The sequence below is a fragment of the Amblyomma americanum genome, chromosome 11 (genome assembly GCF_052857255.1).
Source record: "Amblyomma americanum isolate KBUSLIRL-KWMA chromosome 11, ASM5285725v1, whole genome shotgun sequence".
NCBI lineage: Eukaryota > Metazoa > Arthropoda > Arachnida > Ixodida > Ixodidae > Amblyomma > Amblyomma americanum.
In genome coordinates this window covers 76,644,517-76,665,849 of record NC_135507.1, presented here as the reverse complement: position 1 = coordinate 76,665,849, position 21,333 = coordinate 76,644,517, and the positions used below count along the sequence as shown (strand labels likewise).

Sequence of the window (21,333 nt, the reverse complement as noted above, 5' to 3'; positions counted from 1 at the left end):
TCGGGAATATTTTGTTTCTAAAGCGATGCAAAAGCACATCCGCATAGATATTTTCATCGAACCCAACCGCGGCGGCTGGGTTTTTATGGAGGAAAAAAACGCTAAGGCGCCCTTGTGCTGTTCGATGTCAGTGCACGTTAATGATCCCCAGGTGGTCGAAATCTTTCCGGAGCTCTCCACTACGGCATCTCGTTCTTCCTTTCTTCTTTCACTCCAGCCGCCGTGGTGGCTGAGTGGTTATGGCGCTCGACTGCTGGACCGAAATACCAGGGTTCGGTCCCGGCCGCGGCGGTCGAATTTCGATGGAGGCGTAATTCTAGAGGCCCGTGTACTCTGCGATGTCAGTGCACGTTAAAGAACCCCAGGTGGTCGAAATTTCCGGAGTCCTTCAATACGGCGTTCCTCATAGCCAGAGCCGCTTTGGGACGTTAAACCCTCATAAACCATAGACCATCTTCTTTCACTCCGTCCTTTATCCCTTCCCTTACGGCGCGGTTCAGGTCTCCAACGATATCTGAGACAGATACAGCGCCATTTCCTTTCCCCCCAAACCAATTATTATTAATATAGATATTTTCGCAGTAATATTTCGACAATAGACCTGAGGGCGAGGAGTGTAGCTGTCCCCATCCTAAGACGTCGGCTTCAGCTGCTGGTCGGTGACTGTGCTATGACACTAGATGACACTTCGCTATCGGTCGTGATGTGAACACGAAACGACATCAGAGAGTGTGCATCAAGGGTGGTGCGGCACAGCTAATCATACTTCTCCGTGCAACGATGTCGAAACTTCACGTGCGTCAGCGAAAATACATCTGAAACACCCCGTGCCTTCACCCATGTGCCGGAAGAGAGACATTAGGGGCTGATTTATCGCCCCTGGCTTGCATTAGAATCCTCTACGGAGAGTGTCTTAACCTGCTTAACATTTCTGCCTTTGTTAGACAGGTTTAGTAATCACGTGGAACGCATGAGGCATGCGGTAGTATTACGTGTTAGGATGAAAACAATCTGCGTTATAGAGCTTGCACAAACGTGACGCATTTTTTTTTTCAGACGCGCACTCGAACACATGCGCTACAAGCATCCGAGAGGAAGCGACTCTACTAAAAAACCAAAATAAGAATTCAAGCAGTTTTGGATGGCTGTACATGCACATGAACACGGGGAATACAGCATATCGTTTATACAACACAAAGTGCAGATTTTTATCCACCACAGGAGAGGTTGAAAGCAAATTTTTACTGAAAAATTTCGCCTATGGCGTACTTCTCTCCTGCTTAACCTAATAAATGGCTCATTTATTCGCGGCCGTAGCTTGCTTCAGGATAATCTGCATTTGTCTATTTTATCTTGTTTTCATCTGTTTTAAAATACTGAGTTCGGTGCAGGAACAGCGGGAAAAACAAATGTTAAATAGAATGAAACCATTGAACTTCATTTGTGCGTGCCAACTATTATTTCTTTTGAGTTCCATCTACGCAATGAGCAATAATAATGAAAACCACATGCTTCCCACCACATCTGTGAAATCGCACTATTCTGCGCCTCTGCAGACGCTTTGGAAACTGAAGAGAAGTTTTTCAGTAAAAAAACACCTGTATACTGATCACCTTCCCCATTTTGGTGAAAACTTAGAGGGTGTTACAAAAAAGAATGTAACAAGATTTCGTATCAACATTTTTTTTCTTTTATTGAAAGCGTGAAGAGTGTACTCAGAAGTTATGTATACCAGAGCAGAGCACTTGTTACGCTCTTTTCAATGACGCACACATTATGGGTCACTCAAAACATTGCTCCATAACATAGTCATCAACCGTTCTTTTCGAAACAATTTTTCCCAATGGTACGCTGAATTATCAATGCCGGCACAGAAGAAATATGCGCCAAGTCTCAGAAGGCACTGTCATGGCTGCTTGCTGAACTGGAGTATCGGTTGCGTGTGATCTACGAAGCATGTTCTTCCTAATCTTCCGAAAAGGTGAAAATCATTGGGTGAGAAGTCTGGGTGGTGCGAGAGATGGAATCGACACACTCATCACCCCACCTTTCAATATTTTAGAAAAGATCTATTCCCAAAGAATGCTAAAGCTACGGTAGGTACTTTTGAGATCAAAAAGTTGTGCTGCTTTTGATTTCCTCCAGAGGGGATAGGCAGTGAATGCTGCCAGTGATTGTCACACATTGGGGTGGTTACGGGAGGCAATTCGCAAAACAAAAATTACCTGGACTTCCCTCAACAGGCTTCGTGTTGCTCTAGAAGAATGCGGTGAGGGGCTAGTTGGTACGACATTACGGGAACAATGAATAACTGCGCAAAAAAGACGGGACAAGGCGCTGCTCGACAGCGCCTTACCCCACTGCCGAACAGCACGCGTGCAGGTATGGGAGCATCGTTCCTACTGCCCCGACGTGACGGTCAGTGAGTTACACCTCTCCGGAGCATTGAAGAAGCACCTAGATGGTAATCGACTCAAAAGCAATAAAATATATTAAAATTTTGCATGAACCCACGACCTGCTTTCACGGATTTGACGCGAGTTTCATTTGTTCCGGCATTGTTGTTTGTTCCACCATGGGAACAAATCACGGACAAGAATTATGAGTGTATTCGGAAGTAATGTATACCACAGAAGAGTACTTATGTTCTTTTCAACCACGCTCGAATGTGGCGCTAAATCACTTAACGTACTTCGATCGGAAAAACACTGATAAATCCCACCTGACTATGCAGGTGCTAACTTTAGAGCTCGTTCTTAGCGTGTAGTGGTTTAAAGTGTAAAGTGTCCCAGCACTGCTAAAGCCTTTCCTGTCCAACCTCACATTGGGAAGGGCGAATAAAAGAAATGGGGCCTTGTGGGAGGTCAGGCAACAGAACGCCAAGTCAGTGCAGAAGTTGAATTTTTCAGTGTGGATCAAACACGGGAAAACGTGAGAAAAGGTAAAGGGAATATAAGCATGCCCTGGGCCGCGGCTCTAGGTAAGTACAAGCACACGGTGCCTCAGGAACCCTTAATGTCTCTTCCAAATTAATCGGAAGAAGAGGAAAAATGCTCACTGTCACGATAATGTGTCACATTGTCACATTATTGAAGTGGCTAAGTGAACAATCGTGCATATATTAATAGAACCGCATTTTACTTTAAGAAGCCAGATTCAAACAGGTCCGGTTCGATGAGAATATGCCGCACCGGACGTGTTCACCACCGCAACGGTTTAATGCGACTACGTTCTAGACCACACCGGTAAAGCCAGTATCGTTTAAGGCTTAAGCATCTAAATACGCGTTGTTTATTGCTTATACAGAAGGCGCCTCACTGAGGCTTACTGCACGCAATAAACGAACTTTTGTTTTCTCTCAAGTTTTCAGGTAAGCAGATAACTCGATCGCTTTCTAGCCAGCCTGATTGACGTAGCGGGAGTAGTTATTTGCTACGTATTTGGAATTCACACAAAAAATTGCTACACTCCTCTCCTGCTTGCAACTTCGTAATTCCACATTCGTTCAGACTTCAGTGCGTTGCCTTTCTGAAATTAGTTTGTTACTCTCTAACTCCTTGCGTGATAGTGTTTTGTTGCTACTTGATGCAGAGTAGAGTTTTCTTGTCCAATCTGCCGTGTACGCCTAGCGCCTTAGGTTAGTGAACAATAAGGCGTGACCCCGGTCGCCGGAGAGCAGTCTGAATTTCCCTGCTTCAGCTTGTGGAATGGAGTACTTTGTGGCTCCACCATCATCACCGTCATCATCATCATCAACCCGACTACGCCCACTGCAGTGCAGGGCAAAGGCCTCTCCCATGCCTGTGCAATCCGCCTTTTTCACGACACGACTGCGCATGCGCCCATCCCCTGGCGGCGGTGTCGCGAAACATATTGGAAGGGTCGCTCGCTCCACTCGAGACCGGTCGTGGAAGTGTAAACAAACCGACTTCCTACGCGGGGTGCGTTGCTGCAGCCGTCGGGCGTTCAGCGCGACGCATATGGCGATACCTACGAAATGTGTTGCATACGGCAGCAATGCCCAATATGTAAAGGGAAGTAAACTCGGATTTTTTCTCTTTCCGAGCGCTTCCCGGGACAGCCTTCGACGCGAAGCGTGGATAAAAGCAGTTCGCCGGCTCGACGATGGTGCCGCCCTTGGGCACCGTCAAGCACGTCAAGACTGTGCGGGAATCACTTTGTGACAGGTGCGGACGAGGTACTGTGTTTAAATGCGTGTGCAGTCGATCATGAAGTGTTTCATTCATGGGCAGGAAGGCCTCGAATGTCACCGCGGCACCCAGACTTCGTTCCGGCGCTTTTTGCTTTCTCAAGCAAGAAGGCCAAATGGGCAAGCGCTGTGAGCCGCTTTCAACGCGCGATGGAGCGGGCAACGAAAAAGAAGCTACGAGAGCATTCACGCATGGTGCTAAAATTTTGTCATAATCTCCTATGGAAATTTCCTTGTTTATGCCACTACACCCTGGCCAATCCCCCCGTGTGGGTATGTGCCATGTATTAAGAAGCAGAAGAAGAAGGTGCGTTATGCGTGTGTTCGAATCATATCCATGATGAAGAGCTCTCCGTGGTATCGCCGGAATGGATTATTGTGCGCCTCTCGCGCTCGTCTTTATGGACGCGCATGCTTGTTTAACCTATGCAGCGGTGTGTTGTGGGAAATACAGTGAAATGCTAGCAGAGCTGCTTTGTTGCGAGTACGCTTGTGCTTTTATAGCTCGTGTAGCTATTTGGCAGGGCTTGAGCACAACGATTGCTTGTGAAAACTGTTGTCCCCAGTCGTTTTCTGTACTACGGCGTGCACGATGTAGTATCCACCTTTCATGAATGGCAGGCATATACAGCGGAAAACGCCAACCTCACTGATCTGGGATATTTCATTGAATATTATTGTGATGACCCCCATAATGCGCAGGTCCACACGGGACGGAGAGGCAAAGAGACACCGCATGGCTCAGTTTAAACAAACAGGTATATTCAATAATTACACATGATTAAGATTATACATCAGAGGCTGGGGCGTCCGAGCTTACGTGCCGACGACTTCATGGGGGCGATGGAGTGGCTCCGGAGTTGGGCTCGAGCGGTTGCTGGCAGAAGCTGCACGCCGTCGGGCTTCGGCGCTGAAGGCCCTCTTGGCGAACGATGTCGTCCTGAGCGTGCCTCTTCCGTACTGCTTGTCGATTTTTATATCATCTTCTCCACACTCCCTAGGGTGAGGACGCCCACGCCGGAGGGGAAGGAGGGGGGGCTAGGGCTTTCACTTGGGCGCACAAACATACCACCGCACTTATTGTCTCGCCCCCCTCACGTGATGAGTCCGAGGGAAAGAATGTTGTCTTCGCGGTATAGCATAGCGTCGGCTGTGGTACGGCGCGCTCTGGATCGCTGACAGTTCCCTTGTCCTGGAATGTGCCCGGGAGGGCCGCACCTGGAACGGCCACGCAAATTGGGGAGGATAAAGCCTGTTTCCCCGCGGCGGCGGCGGCGGGTCCGGTTGGGTCCGGTTGGGCTTAAATCCCTTCGTTCTGGTTGTAAATCTCAACGAGCATGGCTGGGAAATTGATGATGCCTGTCATCTGGGTCTCCGTCTTCCCTTGTCCTGGAATGTGCCCGGGAGGGCCGCACCTGGAACGGCCACGCAAATTGGGGAGGATAAAGCCTGTTTCCCCGCGGCGGCGGCGGCGGGTCCGGTTGGGTCCGGTTGGGCTTAAACCCCTTCGTTCTGGTTGTCACCCTCAACGAGCATGGCTGGGTAATTGATGATGCCTGTCATCTGGGTCTCCGTCTACGCCGCGCCCTCGAACGTGGAACCTCGTAGCACACACAAGGAATGTACCTCGTAGCACACACAAGAAATGTCACACTCGCTCACCCTTCAGCAGAATGTTCTCCGAACATTTGAGTCCCTGCAGCTCCCCTTGTCTTTCTGAATCGCCTCGCACAGTGCGTCCGACAAAACACTTTTCGCTGCACTCAACACCACTGCACAACACCATATGCCTCCGCTGTCATAACTTAACTAGCGTCTCCAGAGGCAGCACTGATCTTCTTTTACAGATAAACATGAAACTCAGCACCCAAGCCTCTCCTTTCTAGTCCAAACTGGACGAAATAAATTTACCACAGTTACAAAGGAGCTCCCACTTCTAGCACGATCACGGCACAGACAAAAATATAGATAACGAAAGGAAGTAGGGCAGGTTCTGCATGCGCTCCGCATGCTCTCCTGTGAAGGTGTTACTTAATGACAGAAAGGTTTAACTACTAACTCCGATAACTTAACACATACGCATATAGCAATGTTATGAGCTGCGGCATTACACAATTCTGACCAGTTCACAACTCCGCTCTGTTTACACCATTAGTCCGACTTAGCTTTCCGATTTCGCAGCGGATATCGGCCTTCATGAGTCATACTACGTAAGTCTGTGACCCTTTGTCTGCTTTGGGACTCGCGAGGGCTCGTGGCAGGAGACTCTCCTGGCGTTATCTGCGCGGCAACCTCGCGCGCTTCTTCTTCTAGCAATGCATGAAGTAAATCCGGTGGCATTCCGGCCGTCACCTCTGGCGCCTGCCGAACAAATGCAGGAGAGGGCGTTTCTTGCGAACTATCTGCGCGCTCCGCTTCACTTCTGTCCCCATCAAAATCCGCGCTTTTTCTTTCCTGATTTCGTGAATACTGAACCGGTGCCGACTTGAGGCGATTTGCGTGTATCCTTATCAAGCGCCGGTTCACGTCTCGGACTCTGAAGTTTACCGGAGAAAGCTTCTCGACAACCTCGCACGGTCCTCTCCACTTCGTCTGGAACTTACGAGCTAGCCCAATCTGCCTTTGGCAGTTTTCAATGTACACGCTGTCCCCCACATTAAACGGCGCGTCTCTAGCACTGCGATCGTGCACCTCCTTCCTGCGCTTCGCCGCTTTCTTTAAGGCCTCCTTTGCGATGTCCCTCGCCACTTGCAAGCGCGATTCTAGCTCCACCTTATAGTCGTCCAGTGAAGCGTATGGGACACGACGGGGGCCCTCTGGCACTTCACTAGGCTGGTCCGGGTCTCGGCCGTAGAGAAGAAAGAATGGCGATTCGCCCGTGCTCTCGTGTGCTGCGGAATTGTAGGCAAACATTGCATACGGGAGCCACAAGTCCCAGTCCCGCTGGTCGCGCGAAACAAAATGCGACAGGAACCCGGCCACGGTTTGGTTCAGTCGCTCCACCGCGCCGTTGCAAGCCGGATGGTACGGTGTTGTCTGCTTCTTAGCGATCTTAAGCAGCTCGCAAACTCTCCTCATTAGCTGCGACACGAAGTTCGTTCCCCGATCTGTCAAGAGTTGCCTCGGGGGTCCATGTCGGAGCACGATCTGTTCGACAAATGCTCTTGCAACCGTGTCTGCCTTCTGATCTGGGAGTGCTACCGCTTCCGCGTATTTTGAAAGGTGATCGACAAATACTAAAATGTACTTGTTTCCGGAAGTGGTCGTGGGCAATGGGCCCATTATGTCCATACCTGTCCGCTCGAAGGGAGCCGAAACCTCAGGGAACGGCTGAATTGGAGCTGGTCTTCGTCCCTTGGGTGTTTTTCTTTCGAGACAGGAATGACACTTCGCACAGTAGTCTCTAACATCCTGTCGCATGCCACTCCAAAAGTACAAACGCTCCACACGCCTGCGTGTCTTCGCTACGCCAAAATGACCGGCGCATGGCGCATCGTGAAACGCGCGAAGAACCCTTTCTGTCCACGACCGAGGTATGACGACTCTCTCCCAAGCGGTTTTCTCTGGTCTCCCTTTCCTGGTTGGCCTCGTGCGCCGACACAGGGTGCCGTCTTTGCCAATGAAATAACCTAGCTGTTCGGGGTGAGACGGTGCGCCCTCTAAGCTTTCGATTATTCGCTTCAGGTCAGGATCTTTGCACTGCTCTGTGCGTAATTCGGCGGGGTCGACTACGGGGACAAACTCATCTATAGCTGCCACAGCAGCTGTGCGGCTGAGTGCATCAGCATTCAGATGCGTCTTTCCTGACTTGTGCTCAACTTCAAAGCAGTATTCCTGCAGGTGTAGATTCCATCTAGCGAGTCGCGAGCTAGGGTCCCTGACACTCATCACCCATTTCAGAGGATGGCAGTCTGTGACTAGCTTGAATTTGCGGCCGTAAAGATAGCATCTGAAGTGCTTTACTGCCCAGACAACGGCGAGGCACTCCCTTTCCGTAGCTCCGTACTTTTGCTCTGTGGGGCTCAGCTGTCGGCTAGCAAAAGCAACGGGATGTTCTTTGCCCTCGATAACCTGAGAGAGCACGGCACCAACTGCGAACTTTGACGCATCTGTGGCCATAACGAAGGGCAAATTAAAATCCCGGTGGCGCAACAGCGGTGCACTCATTAGCTTCCTTTTCAGGGCCCCAAAAGCATTCTCTGCGTTTTCGTCCCAGCGAAAGGCGACATTTTTGGCTGTTAAGGCGGTGAGCGGCTTAGCGAGCTTGGCGAACTCCTCTATGTGCCTTCGGTAGTAACCGATCAGGCTGAGAAACTGCCGGACCTGGCGGACGCTAGTCGGGGATGGAAAATCTGAGACACACCTTAGTTTCTCAGGGTCCGGTCGCACGCCGTCAGCTGAAACAACGTGCCCGAGGTATTTCACCTCGTTTTTGAGGAATTGGCACTTAGAGGGCTTCAGCTTGAGACCCGCTCCTCTTAGTCGCACCAAAACCTGCTCAATATCGCGCAAATGGTTCTCAAAACTGTCACTGTATATGATAATGTCATCCATATACACGAAGCACAGCCTCCCCAGAAGACCTGCCAGGATAACATCAGCGGTTCTCTGCCAGACAGCAGGGCTGTGGGCCAGACCCATCGGCATTCTTTTCCATTCATAGTGCCCTGAGGGCGTGTTGAATGCCGTTTTCTCGGCATCTGCCGGATCCATTGCTATCTGCCAGAATCCCGCCGCCATGTCCACTACCGTGAAGTACCTGGCAGAGCCCAGCTGAGAAAGCGTCTCCTGTATATTGGGGATGGGGTATGGATCGATGCGAGTTACGGCATTTAGTTTGCGGTAGTCCACTACCAATCGATACGAGCCATCTGGCTTTTCCACCAATAGTGCTGGTGCTCCCCATGGTGACTTTGAGTGTTCGACAATGCCGCGATCAATCAGGTCCTGCACCTGCCGCTCCATCTCCTCACGTTGGGAGTAAGGAATCCTGTACGCACGCTGGTAAACGGGCGATGAAGTGCCGGTTTCTATCCTGTGCTTTATAACGCCACAGCAGCCCAAATCCAGGTTGGACGCGGCGAATACCTCCGAGTAGTCGTTCCGCAAACCAGCCAGAGCCTCCCTCTCCCTGGATTTTACGTGAGAAAGATCGAACGACACCTTTGGAGCAGCCGAAGGACTAGCATGCACTACAGTTGCGAGTACCGTATCGGTGGGCTCACGTTGCTCTATCGCAGAGGTGAAGAAAGCCAATGTTTTGTTCTTGGGAAGGCTCAGTGGCTGCTGGCTACAGTTAACCACCCGTAGGGGCACTCTGTGGGCGTCATTAACTGTCACGAGGCACGCGGCTGCCTTCAGGCCATTGCTGAGAGAGTCGACCGGCTCAAGCACTCCCACGGCGCCACTCTCTACATCTGAAGGCACAAACGCGTACAAAATGTGCTCCGACCAAGGAAGGACGACCGCCTCATCGACCAGCCTGACGGCAACCCGCGAATATACCTTCTCCAATGATCCCACTGTTTGACGGGTGTCAATATCGGTAATGCGAATCTCAGCCCCTCTCCTGTTCAAAAACGGAACTTTTGATCCGCCCGCATTAGCCTCTTCGTCAGAGAATGAGACTACTACCTTCCCTTTTCTCAAAAAATCCTGCCCTAATATACCTGACACTCCGTTTGGCAGAGACACCGTGTCCGGGCATACGTAGCAGGGGTGCTCCAATGCAATTCCGCCGAGAGAGAAGTGTAACCGGTAGAGTCCACTTATGCCAAGAGGATCCCCCGTTATGCCTACAAATTTGGTTGTCATACCACCAGACGCTTCCAACACCTCGCGGTCCCCCTTCCTTTGAAGCGTGTTAAAACTTCTCTCCTTAAGCAATGTCACCTTTCACCCCGTATCTATCAACAATTCCATACAACAACCATTTAACTTGCAACGCACAACAGGGCATGCCTCGTCGGCCACACAAACTACCACCACCTCATCATCTACTGCTCCCTCCCCACGCTCCTCAGGCTGGGGAGGACTATCTAGTTTTTTGTCTCGGTATCTGGAGCCCGGCTGTAGGCTTGCTTAGGGCGTGTCTCGCCTGCTTCTCTTTGTGGCTCCCCACGGCGCACGTTTTGGCAGAACCTGGCGATGTGTCCGCGACCCTGGCAAGCGAAGCATACGATTTCTTCAAAATCTCGCATACCGCGCCTGTAGCTTTGTGGCGGTCTCCGGTTTCCAGCGAATGGGCGCTGTTGAGCGCGCGCTTCAACCTGGCGTTCCACCTGCTGAGATAGCAGCTTTTCTAAGCGATCTAACCGCTCTGTCAAGAGAGCAACCTCAGGGTTGAGCACCGCTCTCTCTATGACGCGTACTCTCGCTGCGGCTGTCGTTAACGCCTCATTTCGTTCCTCATCCAATGCGGCCTCCACGGCTTGGTCGAAATTGCTCGGCTTGCGCGAGAGCACGAACCGGCGCACGGGGTCTTGCAGACCAGCCACGAACAAAGCGGTCATTTCCTCTTTAAGTATATCCTCCGCGTATTTCTTCTTTAGCTGGTCTCCTTCCTCCTCCCTGCTTAACGTATCGCGCGCTAAGCGCTGAAGCCGCGACGCAACCGTTCGCACGTCCTCCCCTACCATCTGTCCGGCGTCACGGAACCTCTGTACCCGCACGTGACGTGGTTCAGTGTCGAAATGCTCAAACGCGAGCTTCTTAAATTCCGCAAATGATTTTGTGGATTTTACTTTTTCGTCTCGCCATGCAAAATCATGAGCAGCTCCTGCCATCTTACACCTCGCCATTCCCAGCATTTGAGCATCGGACCATCCCCCCATTTTCCCAATCTCTTCTAGCATGGAAAAGAAATCGCAGATTGGAACCCCTGTCTTATCTCCCGTAAACGTCGGAATGACGCTTCCTAATGCCAGCATGCTTGCTCCGAGCGACGGCTGTGGAGTGGGAGCTCCCTCAGATAAAGACATTTTTTTTTCAAGCCCTCCGGTGCCTCAAGCCTCTCAAATGGGGGTAAAAGTCCCACAATCAGTCCCGTGATTCCCTTTTGATTATAATTTTGAAGTCATGAATGTCGCAGCATTCAGAGGAAATTTTTTTTTTGAGACCCCACTTCTGACACCAGTGTGATGACCCCCATAATGCGCAGGTCCACACGGGACGGAGAGGCAAAGAGACACCGCATGGCTCAGTTTAAACAAACAGGTATATTCAATAATTACACATGATTAAGATTATACATCAGAGGCTGGGGCGTCCGAGCTTACGTGCCGACGACTTCATGGGGGCGATGGAGTGGCTCCGGAGTTGGGCTCGAGCGGTTGCTGGCAGAAGCTGCACGCCGTCGGGCTTCGGCGCTGAAGGCCCTCTTGGCGAACGATGTCGTCCTGAGCGTGCCTCTTCCGTACTGCTTGTCGATTTTTATATCATCTTCTCCACACTCCCTAGGGTGAGGACGCCCACGCCGGAGGGGAAGGAGGGGGGGCTAGGGCTTTCACTTGGGCGCACAAACATACCACCGCACTTATTGTCTCGCCCCCCTCACGTGATGAGTCCGAGGGAAAGAATGTTGTCTTCGCGGTATAGCATAGCGTCGGCTGTGGTACGGCGCGCTCTGGATCGCTGACAGTTCCCTTGTCCTGGAATGTGCCGGGAGGGCCGCACCTGGAACGGCCACGCAAATTGGGGAGGATAAAGCCTGTTTCCCCGCGGCGGCGGCGGCGGGTCCGGTTGGGTCCGGTTGGGCTTAAATCCCTTCGTTCTGGTTGTCACTCTCAACGAGCATGGCTGGGAAATTGATGATGCCTGTCATCTGGGTCTCCGTCTTCCCTTGTCCTGGAATGTGCCCGGGAGGGCCGCACCTGGAACGGCCACGCTAATTGGGGAGGATAAAGCCTGTTTCCCCGCGGCGGCGGCGGCGGGTCCGGTTGGGTCCGGTTGGGCTTAAACCCCTTCGTTCTGGTTGTCACTCTCAACGAGCATGGCTGGGTAATTGATGATGCCTGTCATCTGGGTCTCCGTCTACGCCGCGCCGTCGAACGTGGAACCTCGTAGCACACACAAGGAATGTACCTCGTAGCACACACAAGGAATGTCACATTATGTTCCGAATGTAGCCTTCATCTCTGAAGCGGCGGCCCTTCCTAGCTGGTGTTCGCATCGCATGCCGAATGATCGGAGATACTGAAGAATTTGCTCTTCGGTGAGCACTACAGCCTGCCTCAGACTTCGCACCAAGCCATCAGTCAACCCTAGAAATCCTCCAGGTATCAGGTGCTGCCCAGGACACGCCATCGTTGATAGATTCCAACAAAACGTGCTCCGCAGCGGCACTCAGTCCGGCCGGGTTGGGCGCGCAGTACCCTACCAGTGAGCTTCCAGCGTTGTACGCGAGGTGGCAGCACAGGAAAATGAAAAAGGGCGGATTGACCCTGCCCTTTGCCCGCTGCGGCCACTGTATCAACGCAAACTTCTTAATCGCATTCACCCACCTAACTTTCTGCCGCCCGCTGCTACGCTTGCCTTCTCTTGGAATCCACTCCGTTGCCCTTAAGGGCCAGCGGTTATCTTGCCTTCGCATTACATGCCCTGCCCAAGCCCATTTCTTCCACTTGATTTCGACTAGGATGGCCATTAACCCGCGTTTCTTCCCTCACCCATTCTGCCCACTTCCGGTCTCTTAACGTTACACGTATCATTTTTCTTTCCATAGATCGCTGCGTTGTCCTTAACTTCAACTGAACCCTTTCGTTATCCTCCGCGTTACTGCCTTACAGGCGCGTACCGGTAAGTTATAGCTTTTGTATACCGCGGATAGGCCGTTCCAATCAATTACGTTAATCTGTATTCTACCGACCGCAGGGAGAATTTTCTGACAAATTCTTCATCACTGTCCTATGATAGGCTACTCAGGCGATGAATTATTGGCGCTTTTCGCGGCCGCGATTCTCAGCGCACAGTTTATTAGAGATGCAGCGCGAAGTACCAAACTGACCCGGCTCCTACTGATGATGGGATTCCATATATGAGCGTAATCTCAATGTCATTTCTTGCGGCCATTCTTAGCCACTGAATACTTCGGACTGCTAAAAAATGGCCACGCGCTCTTTACAGCAGGAAGCAGATGCAGTGACCAATAGTTTTTACCTAGTGCAGTCACTAAAATCGGCACATTCTTGAAGCAGGAAAAAAAACGCGAACGTTGAAATTCCTGATTGAGGACGCAGTGGTGGCCTAGTGGCTAGGGTGACCGGGTGCTGACCCGAAAGTGGTAGGCTCGATTCCAGTCCGCGGCGGTAGCATTGCGATAGAGGCGTAATACTAGAGTCCTTTGTGCGATGTGGGTGCACGGTAAGGAGCCCCAGGTGGTAGCTATTATCCGGAGCCCTCCACTAGGGCGTGTCTCATAACCTGAGTTGATTTGGGACGTTTACCCCACACAAACCAAAAGTGCTCATTGGGAACGCGAGGGGAGGAAAGGTCAAGAATTTCATGGTGAGGGTGATGAAGCAAAAATGTAAATGAGGGCATTCAACCACCTCTGCTGGAGAGTATAGCAAAAGTCATATTCTTTCCCGCCATTTTACGAGCTCTCAGGCAGTCAAAATAAGGTTGTCGATTCACATGCCTTTCAACTCGAGTTCATATTCGTTTAAGCGCTTCTTAGCAGTCAACACACGTACGCACACTGTTGTACGACAAATAATCTCTCTCGGATATTTCATGTTTTTCTCTAGAATATTTATTAACACACATCGAAAAGGCTGAAACGTAGCAAAACGTATTTCATCCATCTTCTAAAACCCGCCATGGTGGCTAGGTGGTTAGAGCGCTCGGCTACTGATCCGGAGTACCCGAGTTCGAATCCGACCGCTACGGGCCACGTTTCGATGGAGGCGAAACGCGAAGCCGATGTCAGTGCACATTAAAGGTCCCCAAGTGGTCGAAATTGTTCCAGAGCCCTCCACTGCGGCACCTGTTTCTTCCTATCTTCTCTCGCTCCCTTCTTTATTCCTTTCCTTACGGAGCGGTTTAGGTGTCCACCGATATGTGAGGCAGATTCATTTCCCCAAAAACCAATTTTCAACCTCTTCTTCCTTTCGTCTTTCACTCCCTCCTTTATCCCTTCCTTTACGGCACTGTTCAGGTGTCCAACGATATATGAGACAGATACTGCGCCATTTCCTTTCCCCCAAAACCAACTATTAATATTATTATTATTATTCATCTTCTGAACAAAATTATCACACCCTATAGGCTGAGAAAGAACAAATGGCGACAAAATATACACTCCAGGTCTCAGGACGTTGTTGCACAATCATCAACAGAGCAATGTAGGAAAAGCTTAGATTAGGAAGGTCGACAATGAAAATAAAAAGGTTAAAATTGTACAGGTATGCCTCCATGTACCAGTGAGGGCATCATTGTCATTATTATTATTTTTATTACTAATATTAGCCTTTAAAAAGATGGTGAGGACGTCCTGGCAGGTGTTTTAACTTTTTTCTTCTCTAACGGGATGAAATATTTCACTGAACGGCACAGTAGATAAGTTTTTGTTGTGAAAACAGTTATGGATGAGAGAATAAAATTAGTCATAAATATGACTTTTTTTTTAAAGAATCTGGGTGCAAATCCGTGGATGCGTGCTGCGGGTGTACATTCTTAAGGCTTTGAGGCATTTTGTCACCTTTGAGAAATAGAGGACTGAGAATACAGATTCCTATTTTTTTGCTTTTTCTTCTGGCGTGGTTCAGGTGTCCAATGACATATGATAGATACTGCACCATTTCCTTTCCTCAAAAAACCAATTATTATTATTATTATTGCTTTTTATTCTCGTTGGTACGATATGTCATGCCTGAAAAGGATAATATTCAAAACAAACTTTCCAATCCAGTTCAAACTTTCAGAGCTAGACTCTGGTAATGTTAATTGATGGCTAACTCTGCCAAAATAATGCGTACAGTCTAAGAAATATGAAGTTTACCGCCAAACCGCGGCATAGAAATGTGTACAGGCCTTTAGTAAATTTTAATAATTGTGTTTCGAACGGAAAAGATTTCTCAAGCCATGAACCATTCCCCACTTCTGTTTTTAGCCATTGCAGCGCTAGTCTTAAACTAGGAGGGGTGCTGTAATCGATTTGTGTTTTTCACGGTTGGCCGGTCTCAAAGGCGTCTGTAGAGATGGTGCCAGTTTTGTATGCGAGAGCCGATAAGTGTGCCATTCTAGTGTAGGGATGTGAGCGACTTTGTTCGCGGCTACCGCCGGTGTCGTAGGGTTGGGATTCATCCTCTTTAATCAGTGTGTTTCGGATGGTAGTTACACTGAGCTATTTTATTTCAGGCCTAGTTGATTGCAAGGCCTGCACTACTATATTTCCTACTGCAGCCATAACTTGTTTCCGCATTTATTGCAGGACGGCTGTGGATTCGGCTCGCAGTGCGTCAGCCATCTCCTTTGTCATCGCCCTGTTTCCTCTTCGGCTGCTGATGGTGATAGCAACTGATAACTTGAACCAGAGGAAAACAACTTTGGGCGCCTGAGTGTTCCTACCTGTGGGCACTAGACGGCGCCACGTGTAGCGGCTAAGTGAATTGCAGGTTGCCTATACATGGACAAAGAAATAATCTTTTCAAAGACATGCTCTGTAACGCCGATAAAACTTCCCTAGGTGAACGCAATCAAACTAGTATTAAAGTACGGTAACTAAAACTTCCAAAACCGCTTGACCAAGATCTCTCTCGAGAAGTGCTTTTGTACGACCGAAGGCACTGATTTAGTAGTTCTGCACCCTCACCCTGTTTTTTGAGGGCAGATGTTTGACGATATAGAGAAATAACAATATAGAATAAAAAATCGTTATATGCAGTGTAAGGCGCCGTAATTACGGCGCACTCGAAGAACCGTTATCTGCGATCGAAATGGCGCCCTCCCATGTGACAGTTCGATTGCGGTGGACGCTTTCCCTTTCCATCATGGACTTGCAAGTATTCATCCCTACACAGTCGTCCACTAGCGTTCGCTGCAAAATTCTTGAAATTCATTAAAGTACGCTTTATTCCAACGCATCTTGTATTCCCGGTATACATACATACATACATACATACATACATACATACATACATACATACATACATACATACATACATACATACATACATACATACATACATACATACATACATACATACATACATACATACATACATACATACATACATACATACATACATACATACATACATACATACATACATACATACATACATACATACATACATACATACATACATACATACATACATACATACATTCGTGATGCTGACGTCATATAACCGCATGGCTTTGTTCAACACGAACAAACAAGTTCTAGTTGCTGTGCGTCACATTCGTGTGACATTGCGCATTCCCTCTCTTATTCTTGTTCGAATGTTGGAAACGGTTAGGTAACCGGATGGTAGAAACGGGGCAGGGCTAGATGTGCGCAGGTGCGCCCGCAACTATCAGACCTGATGCGATAGCGTGGCGCGTGGGGCTTCCGCATTCCTTTCTTGAGAACTAGCAGACGTCCTGCTGACACTTCACAAGACGACTTTCATTTGCCTTGTGGAGGTTTTTTTTACTTTCATGAGGTACACGTCATTTAGACCTGGCACAACACCGGTTGTAACTCCACCCCCCCCCCCCCCCTCCCTGCAAATCTGTTCTTTTTTTTACTTCCGATAGTACTAGTGTCTCGATACTAAATAAAAGGGGACGGCCACTACGGTCTCAGATGCATCCTGAAGTCGTCGCTGCACGGAAACCAAGAGTAAGCCTGAATACTGCCTTTCTTTACCTCAGCTAATTATGAAAATCCGAGTTATGAAAACCATCAGAACAACGGAGTTGCGCTTTTCAATGCTGCCTACAGCCTTCTATTCAGCGCATGTTTCCATAATTACTAAGTTCATATGCCTGCGAGGCCTACTGCGCAGGATGAGGGAACAGGCAGAAGTACCATAATTCCATACTTGTGCCCATGGCCAGAATGTGTTAAAAACCGGGCAGGGTTTTAATTTATACCTCTCAGCAAACTCTGCGCCCATTTACTGCCCAGAAAATGCGGAAGCTGATGTTACTAATAGATAGAAAATTGGTTTTTTAATTACGAGGGAAATTATAGTCGTTATCCGCCTAGCATGTAGCCGCCGAAGAACTTTCAGGCCTTCTGAAGAAATTTTTGATGCTATCTTTCGTATTCTTTCATTTTCTTAGGAACTATGAAACTGAAGGCTCTGCTAACCGCTCTGGCCGCTTGTGCCCTCCTGGTGACGGGTGAGTGAACCTCTTCAACCTGTGCGATGTTTCTTTCGAATAAAGTGCAATGAAACGAACAATTACCTGTTACTGAACTGCTACAACAAAGAGTATCAGTTATTCATTGGAAGGGAACTATTTTTACCTGTTACACCTTGCCACTAACCATAGCCAAGTATCAAAATGTCTCGTTTGGCCCCAAGTCGCTCTGTTCCCTATTCTTCCCTAATTGTTTATTTTAAAGCTTTATTCGTTGTGAAGAAATATGTTGGCAAGAGAAAAGTTGTGCCGGTAAATAAAACAGGGAAATCCGCAGCACCTTCTTCGCTGAGATAGTTCGGAAAATGAAAGAAGATAGGAAACAGAGATGTGCAAAATAATAGACGCATTCAATTAGTCGACACGGCAGCTCTCGCAGTTCAGAAAACACAACAAGGCTTATAAAAACATTCAAAGATAAGAAGAGGTGCATACATCGTAACAAATAAGGCCCTGTGAAAACGGTAGGCGTCAAGGAAAAAGATAAATTCAATATCGGTGCTTTTGAGGAAAGCTGAAGTATATGAAGTGTAATGGAGCAGTTTCCATAAGCGCATTTTGTAAGGGATTTCTATACTGAAGTCGCTCGCCGAGTGCAAGATAATAATTTTTTTTGGGGGGGGGGGGAACGGAAATGGCGCAGTATCTGTCTTATATATCATTGGACACGTGAACCGCGCCGTAAGGGAAGGGATAAAGGAGGCAGTGAAAGAAGAAAGGAAGAAAGAGGTGCCGTAGTGGAGGGCTCCGGATTAATTTCGACCACCTGGGGATCTTTAACGTGCACCGACATCGCACAGCACACGGGCGCCTTTGCGTTTTTCCTCCATAAAATTGCAAGTTTCCTCCATAAAGTACAAGTTGCTTACGGTGAAATGCCACTTCGAGAAGGAGCCATTTAGCGAACTATTGAGCTGAACTTTTTCTCCGGGTGGTCGAAATTATTGGGGAGACCTCCACTGCATCACCTCTTTCTTCCTTCTTTCACTCCCTGCTTTATCCCTTCCCGTACGGCGCGGTTCAGGTGTCCGCCGATATATGAGACAGATAGTGTGCCATTTCCTTTCCCCAAAAATGAATTAAAACTGGACTTTTGCGGAATCCCACGGCGAAATACCATCGGAATAAAAGGAAATGCGTTCCACTTGCACGAATTCCAGCACACTGCAACACACATTTCAGGGAACATTCGGAAAACATTGCGAGCTGATGTCAGGTAATAAAACAATATTTTGGTCCACATCGAGTAACTTTGTTCGATAGACTTTGCAAATAGGTGTTCTGAAACTCTACAGCTGGCGGCAGGTCGAATGGCCGCTCTTCACCACGAGTGCATTTGGATTTCATGCTTGCTGATTATCGTTCTCTACGTGGCTGACTGGAGGCTTGAGCAGTAGCTGAACGCACCAGCTCGCAGGCATGCATCACTGAATGCCTTGTGGGAAAGTCGAGGGAGAAACTGTTTTCAAAGAAGAAAATGAGGGGATTTCAGCGAGAGGGGTCAACGTTTCTTCAGATTTCTAAACCTTTTTTCTCCCAGCTTGCATTTGTTGCTGATCAAGGTGCTTAGATCCATTAGAATCTCAGCTGTCAAAGTTTCAACGTGGGGAAACAAACTTGAGTAAAAACAACTCAGTTTTAACTAAAGTGTCAAATACATAGCTCTGGCGCAGAGTTCCTTCGGTCGTTAATTAAACGCTGTCTGGAAGCATTTAAACGCTCTGAATCTTCATCAGTTGATTAAAATGAAATGAGTCGTTACAAGTTGAGTTAAATATACCAAACTTTAATGTTGGAGAATGTTTCTCTAAGGCCATCGACGCTCTTTCAAGTGGAATTTTCCTGCATTCGTCTTCGACCTGGAATATAACGGTCGTTTGTGCCATTCATAAATTGCTGAGCAAACTCCGTACGCGAACCGGCCCAGCGGATTGCAAGCAACCCGCCCACGATGACCAATGAGAACTAGGCCAGTGACTGGTAGACAGAGGCCGCGTGACCTGGTGACGTGATCACAACCAGCCCACGGAAGAAGAAAAGAGAGAAGGCAAAAAAGAGAAGAATGAGAAACAAGGAAAAATGCCGGGAAAACTGGGTATAACAATTTCTAGGCTACAGCTTGCGAAGAAAGCCCATCGAATACTTCCGTTTGCGGAGAATGCTTCGAAACGCATAAAAAATCGCATTACACTGTAAAGTCTCAGAAAGTGTCCCCCAAGTTAGTTTTCTTCGCACTAGCTTACGCTATTACTACAAAGCACAGTTACACTAAGAGAGCCAGCATAGAGTCTTTTTGTTCTCGGGTAATATTTTAAGCATCGGTGTTTTTGGCATTTGCAAAATCCTACCGTATGAAGAAACAACTAAACTCGCCATTGGAAAAGTACGGATCCTTGGAGCCGATTCACGCTGCGTGTTATCTGTATTTCAGTGAGTAATTAATTATAGTAAGCGCGTTTTCGCAATGACTTGTCAAGATGAGAAAGACTGGTTTGGTTTGCGTATGACTGCAGGGTTGCTAACTCGTAAATGTACTGCTTACTCATTATAAAAGGAGTACACATTTCTTCTTCACTGAACAGAGCCAATTTCGATGAAAAATTATAAATTTGGCCATTTTTCCGCCGTGTGTAATGCACATGTTTAGCGTGATCAGCAGTTTTGTGATACCATTTAAGAAAGAGAATGTACACGTAATAGTCAGGCGGACTGCTGAACGAAAGAATTAATACAATGGACAGGCAACAAACGAGGCTAAAAAATGCAAATAGGAGTTTATACCAGAGCCACATTTCGATGCGACGTGTCTCGCATTCGTTGCAGCTAATGGAGCGCCAACGGAAGAGTCATCATGTTTGCAAGGACATGTGGAAGCACTTCTGGGTCTAGTTGAGGAATTGAACAACCAAGTGACGGCCATGGAGGAAAATGCGGACACTATTGAGGTGAGGAAAACGGTGCACAACATACTGATGGAGCTTCAGGCAGAAAGTCAAGAGACCACCTCGCAAGAATCTTATGGAAGAAGCGAGGCTTCAGATCATCAGAGTGATCTCCCAGATGGTGATCAAGGTCTGCCGCCTCTCAACAAGCGAATGGGCGTCACGGACGGGAAGAAGAAAACAATCACCTAAGATGCAAGATTTCCCCTGCGCTTACAAACCCACATGCAGTGCGCTAGGCATATTATACTTCTAGTAAATACGATGCATTTGCAAAAGCAAAGCGAGACCAGCGCAGGTTACTCGAACATGTTTAGAGAAACGAGAAGAATAAGCACGCTTGAAAGTAACTGGCTGCATTACTTGCGGGAGAACCAATCCACTTCTGATGCTAAAAATAAAGTGTGAAAAGCAAAGCCTCACGACTTTTCTTTTAAGCGGGACTGAAGCGAACCCTCAAGCTAAGCACAAGATCCAGGCAGTTCAAAAATTTTCCTTGTAAACTTTAGCGACGCATGCCTTATTTTTACACCCACCAGAGTGTGACCAGTGATTTCAGAGACGAGCTACAGCGGCGCTCAAGGGAGATGGGTGTAGTCGTTTGTGAGTAGAGAACATAGGGACACAGGGGAACCTGTGTGAAGCATATTTTTCTCGCCTTCCTGGAAGTTTCTCTAAGATAAATTTCCTAAACGGCGGAAACCAAACATTGAGTTCGGCCTTATAAAGAAGTCCCGGTAAAGAAAAAAAAGGAGACGTTTTTATACGTTTTGCCGGCAGAAAAGCAAAGGGACAAATGGAGAGCTTTTGAAGAATGGAAATGAAAAT

At 48.4% G+C, this 21,333-nt stretch overlaps 1 protein-coding gene across 1 annotated transcript; it reads left to right on the top strand.

Moving 5' to 3' along the window:
• Window positions 1–17,012: 17,012 nt before the first annotated feature.
• Window positions 17,013–20,921, top strand: LOC144110503 (uncharacterized). Its single transcript, XM_077643474.1, has 3 exons — window positions 17,013–17,036; window positions 17,483–17,542; window positions 20,387–20,921. The coding sequence occupies exons 2-3, from the start codon at window positions 17,488–17,490 to the stop codon at window positions 20,695–20,697; spliced, it is 366 nt and encodes a 121-aa protein (XP_077499600.1). The 5' UTR covers window positions 17,013–17,036; window positions 17,483–17,487; the 3' UTR covers window positions 20,698–20,921.
• The last annotated feature ends 412 nt before the right edge of the window (window positions 20,922–21,333 follow it).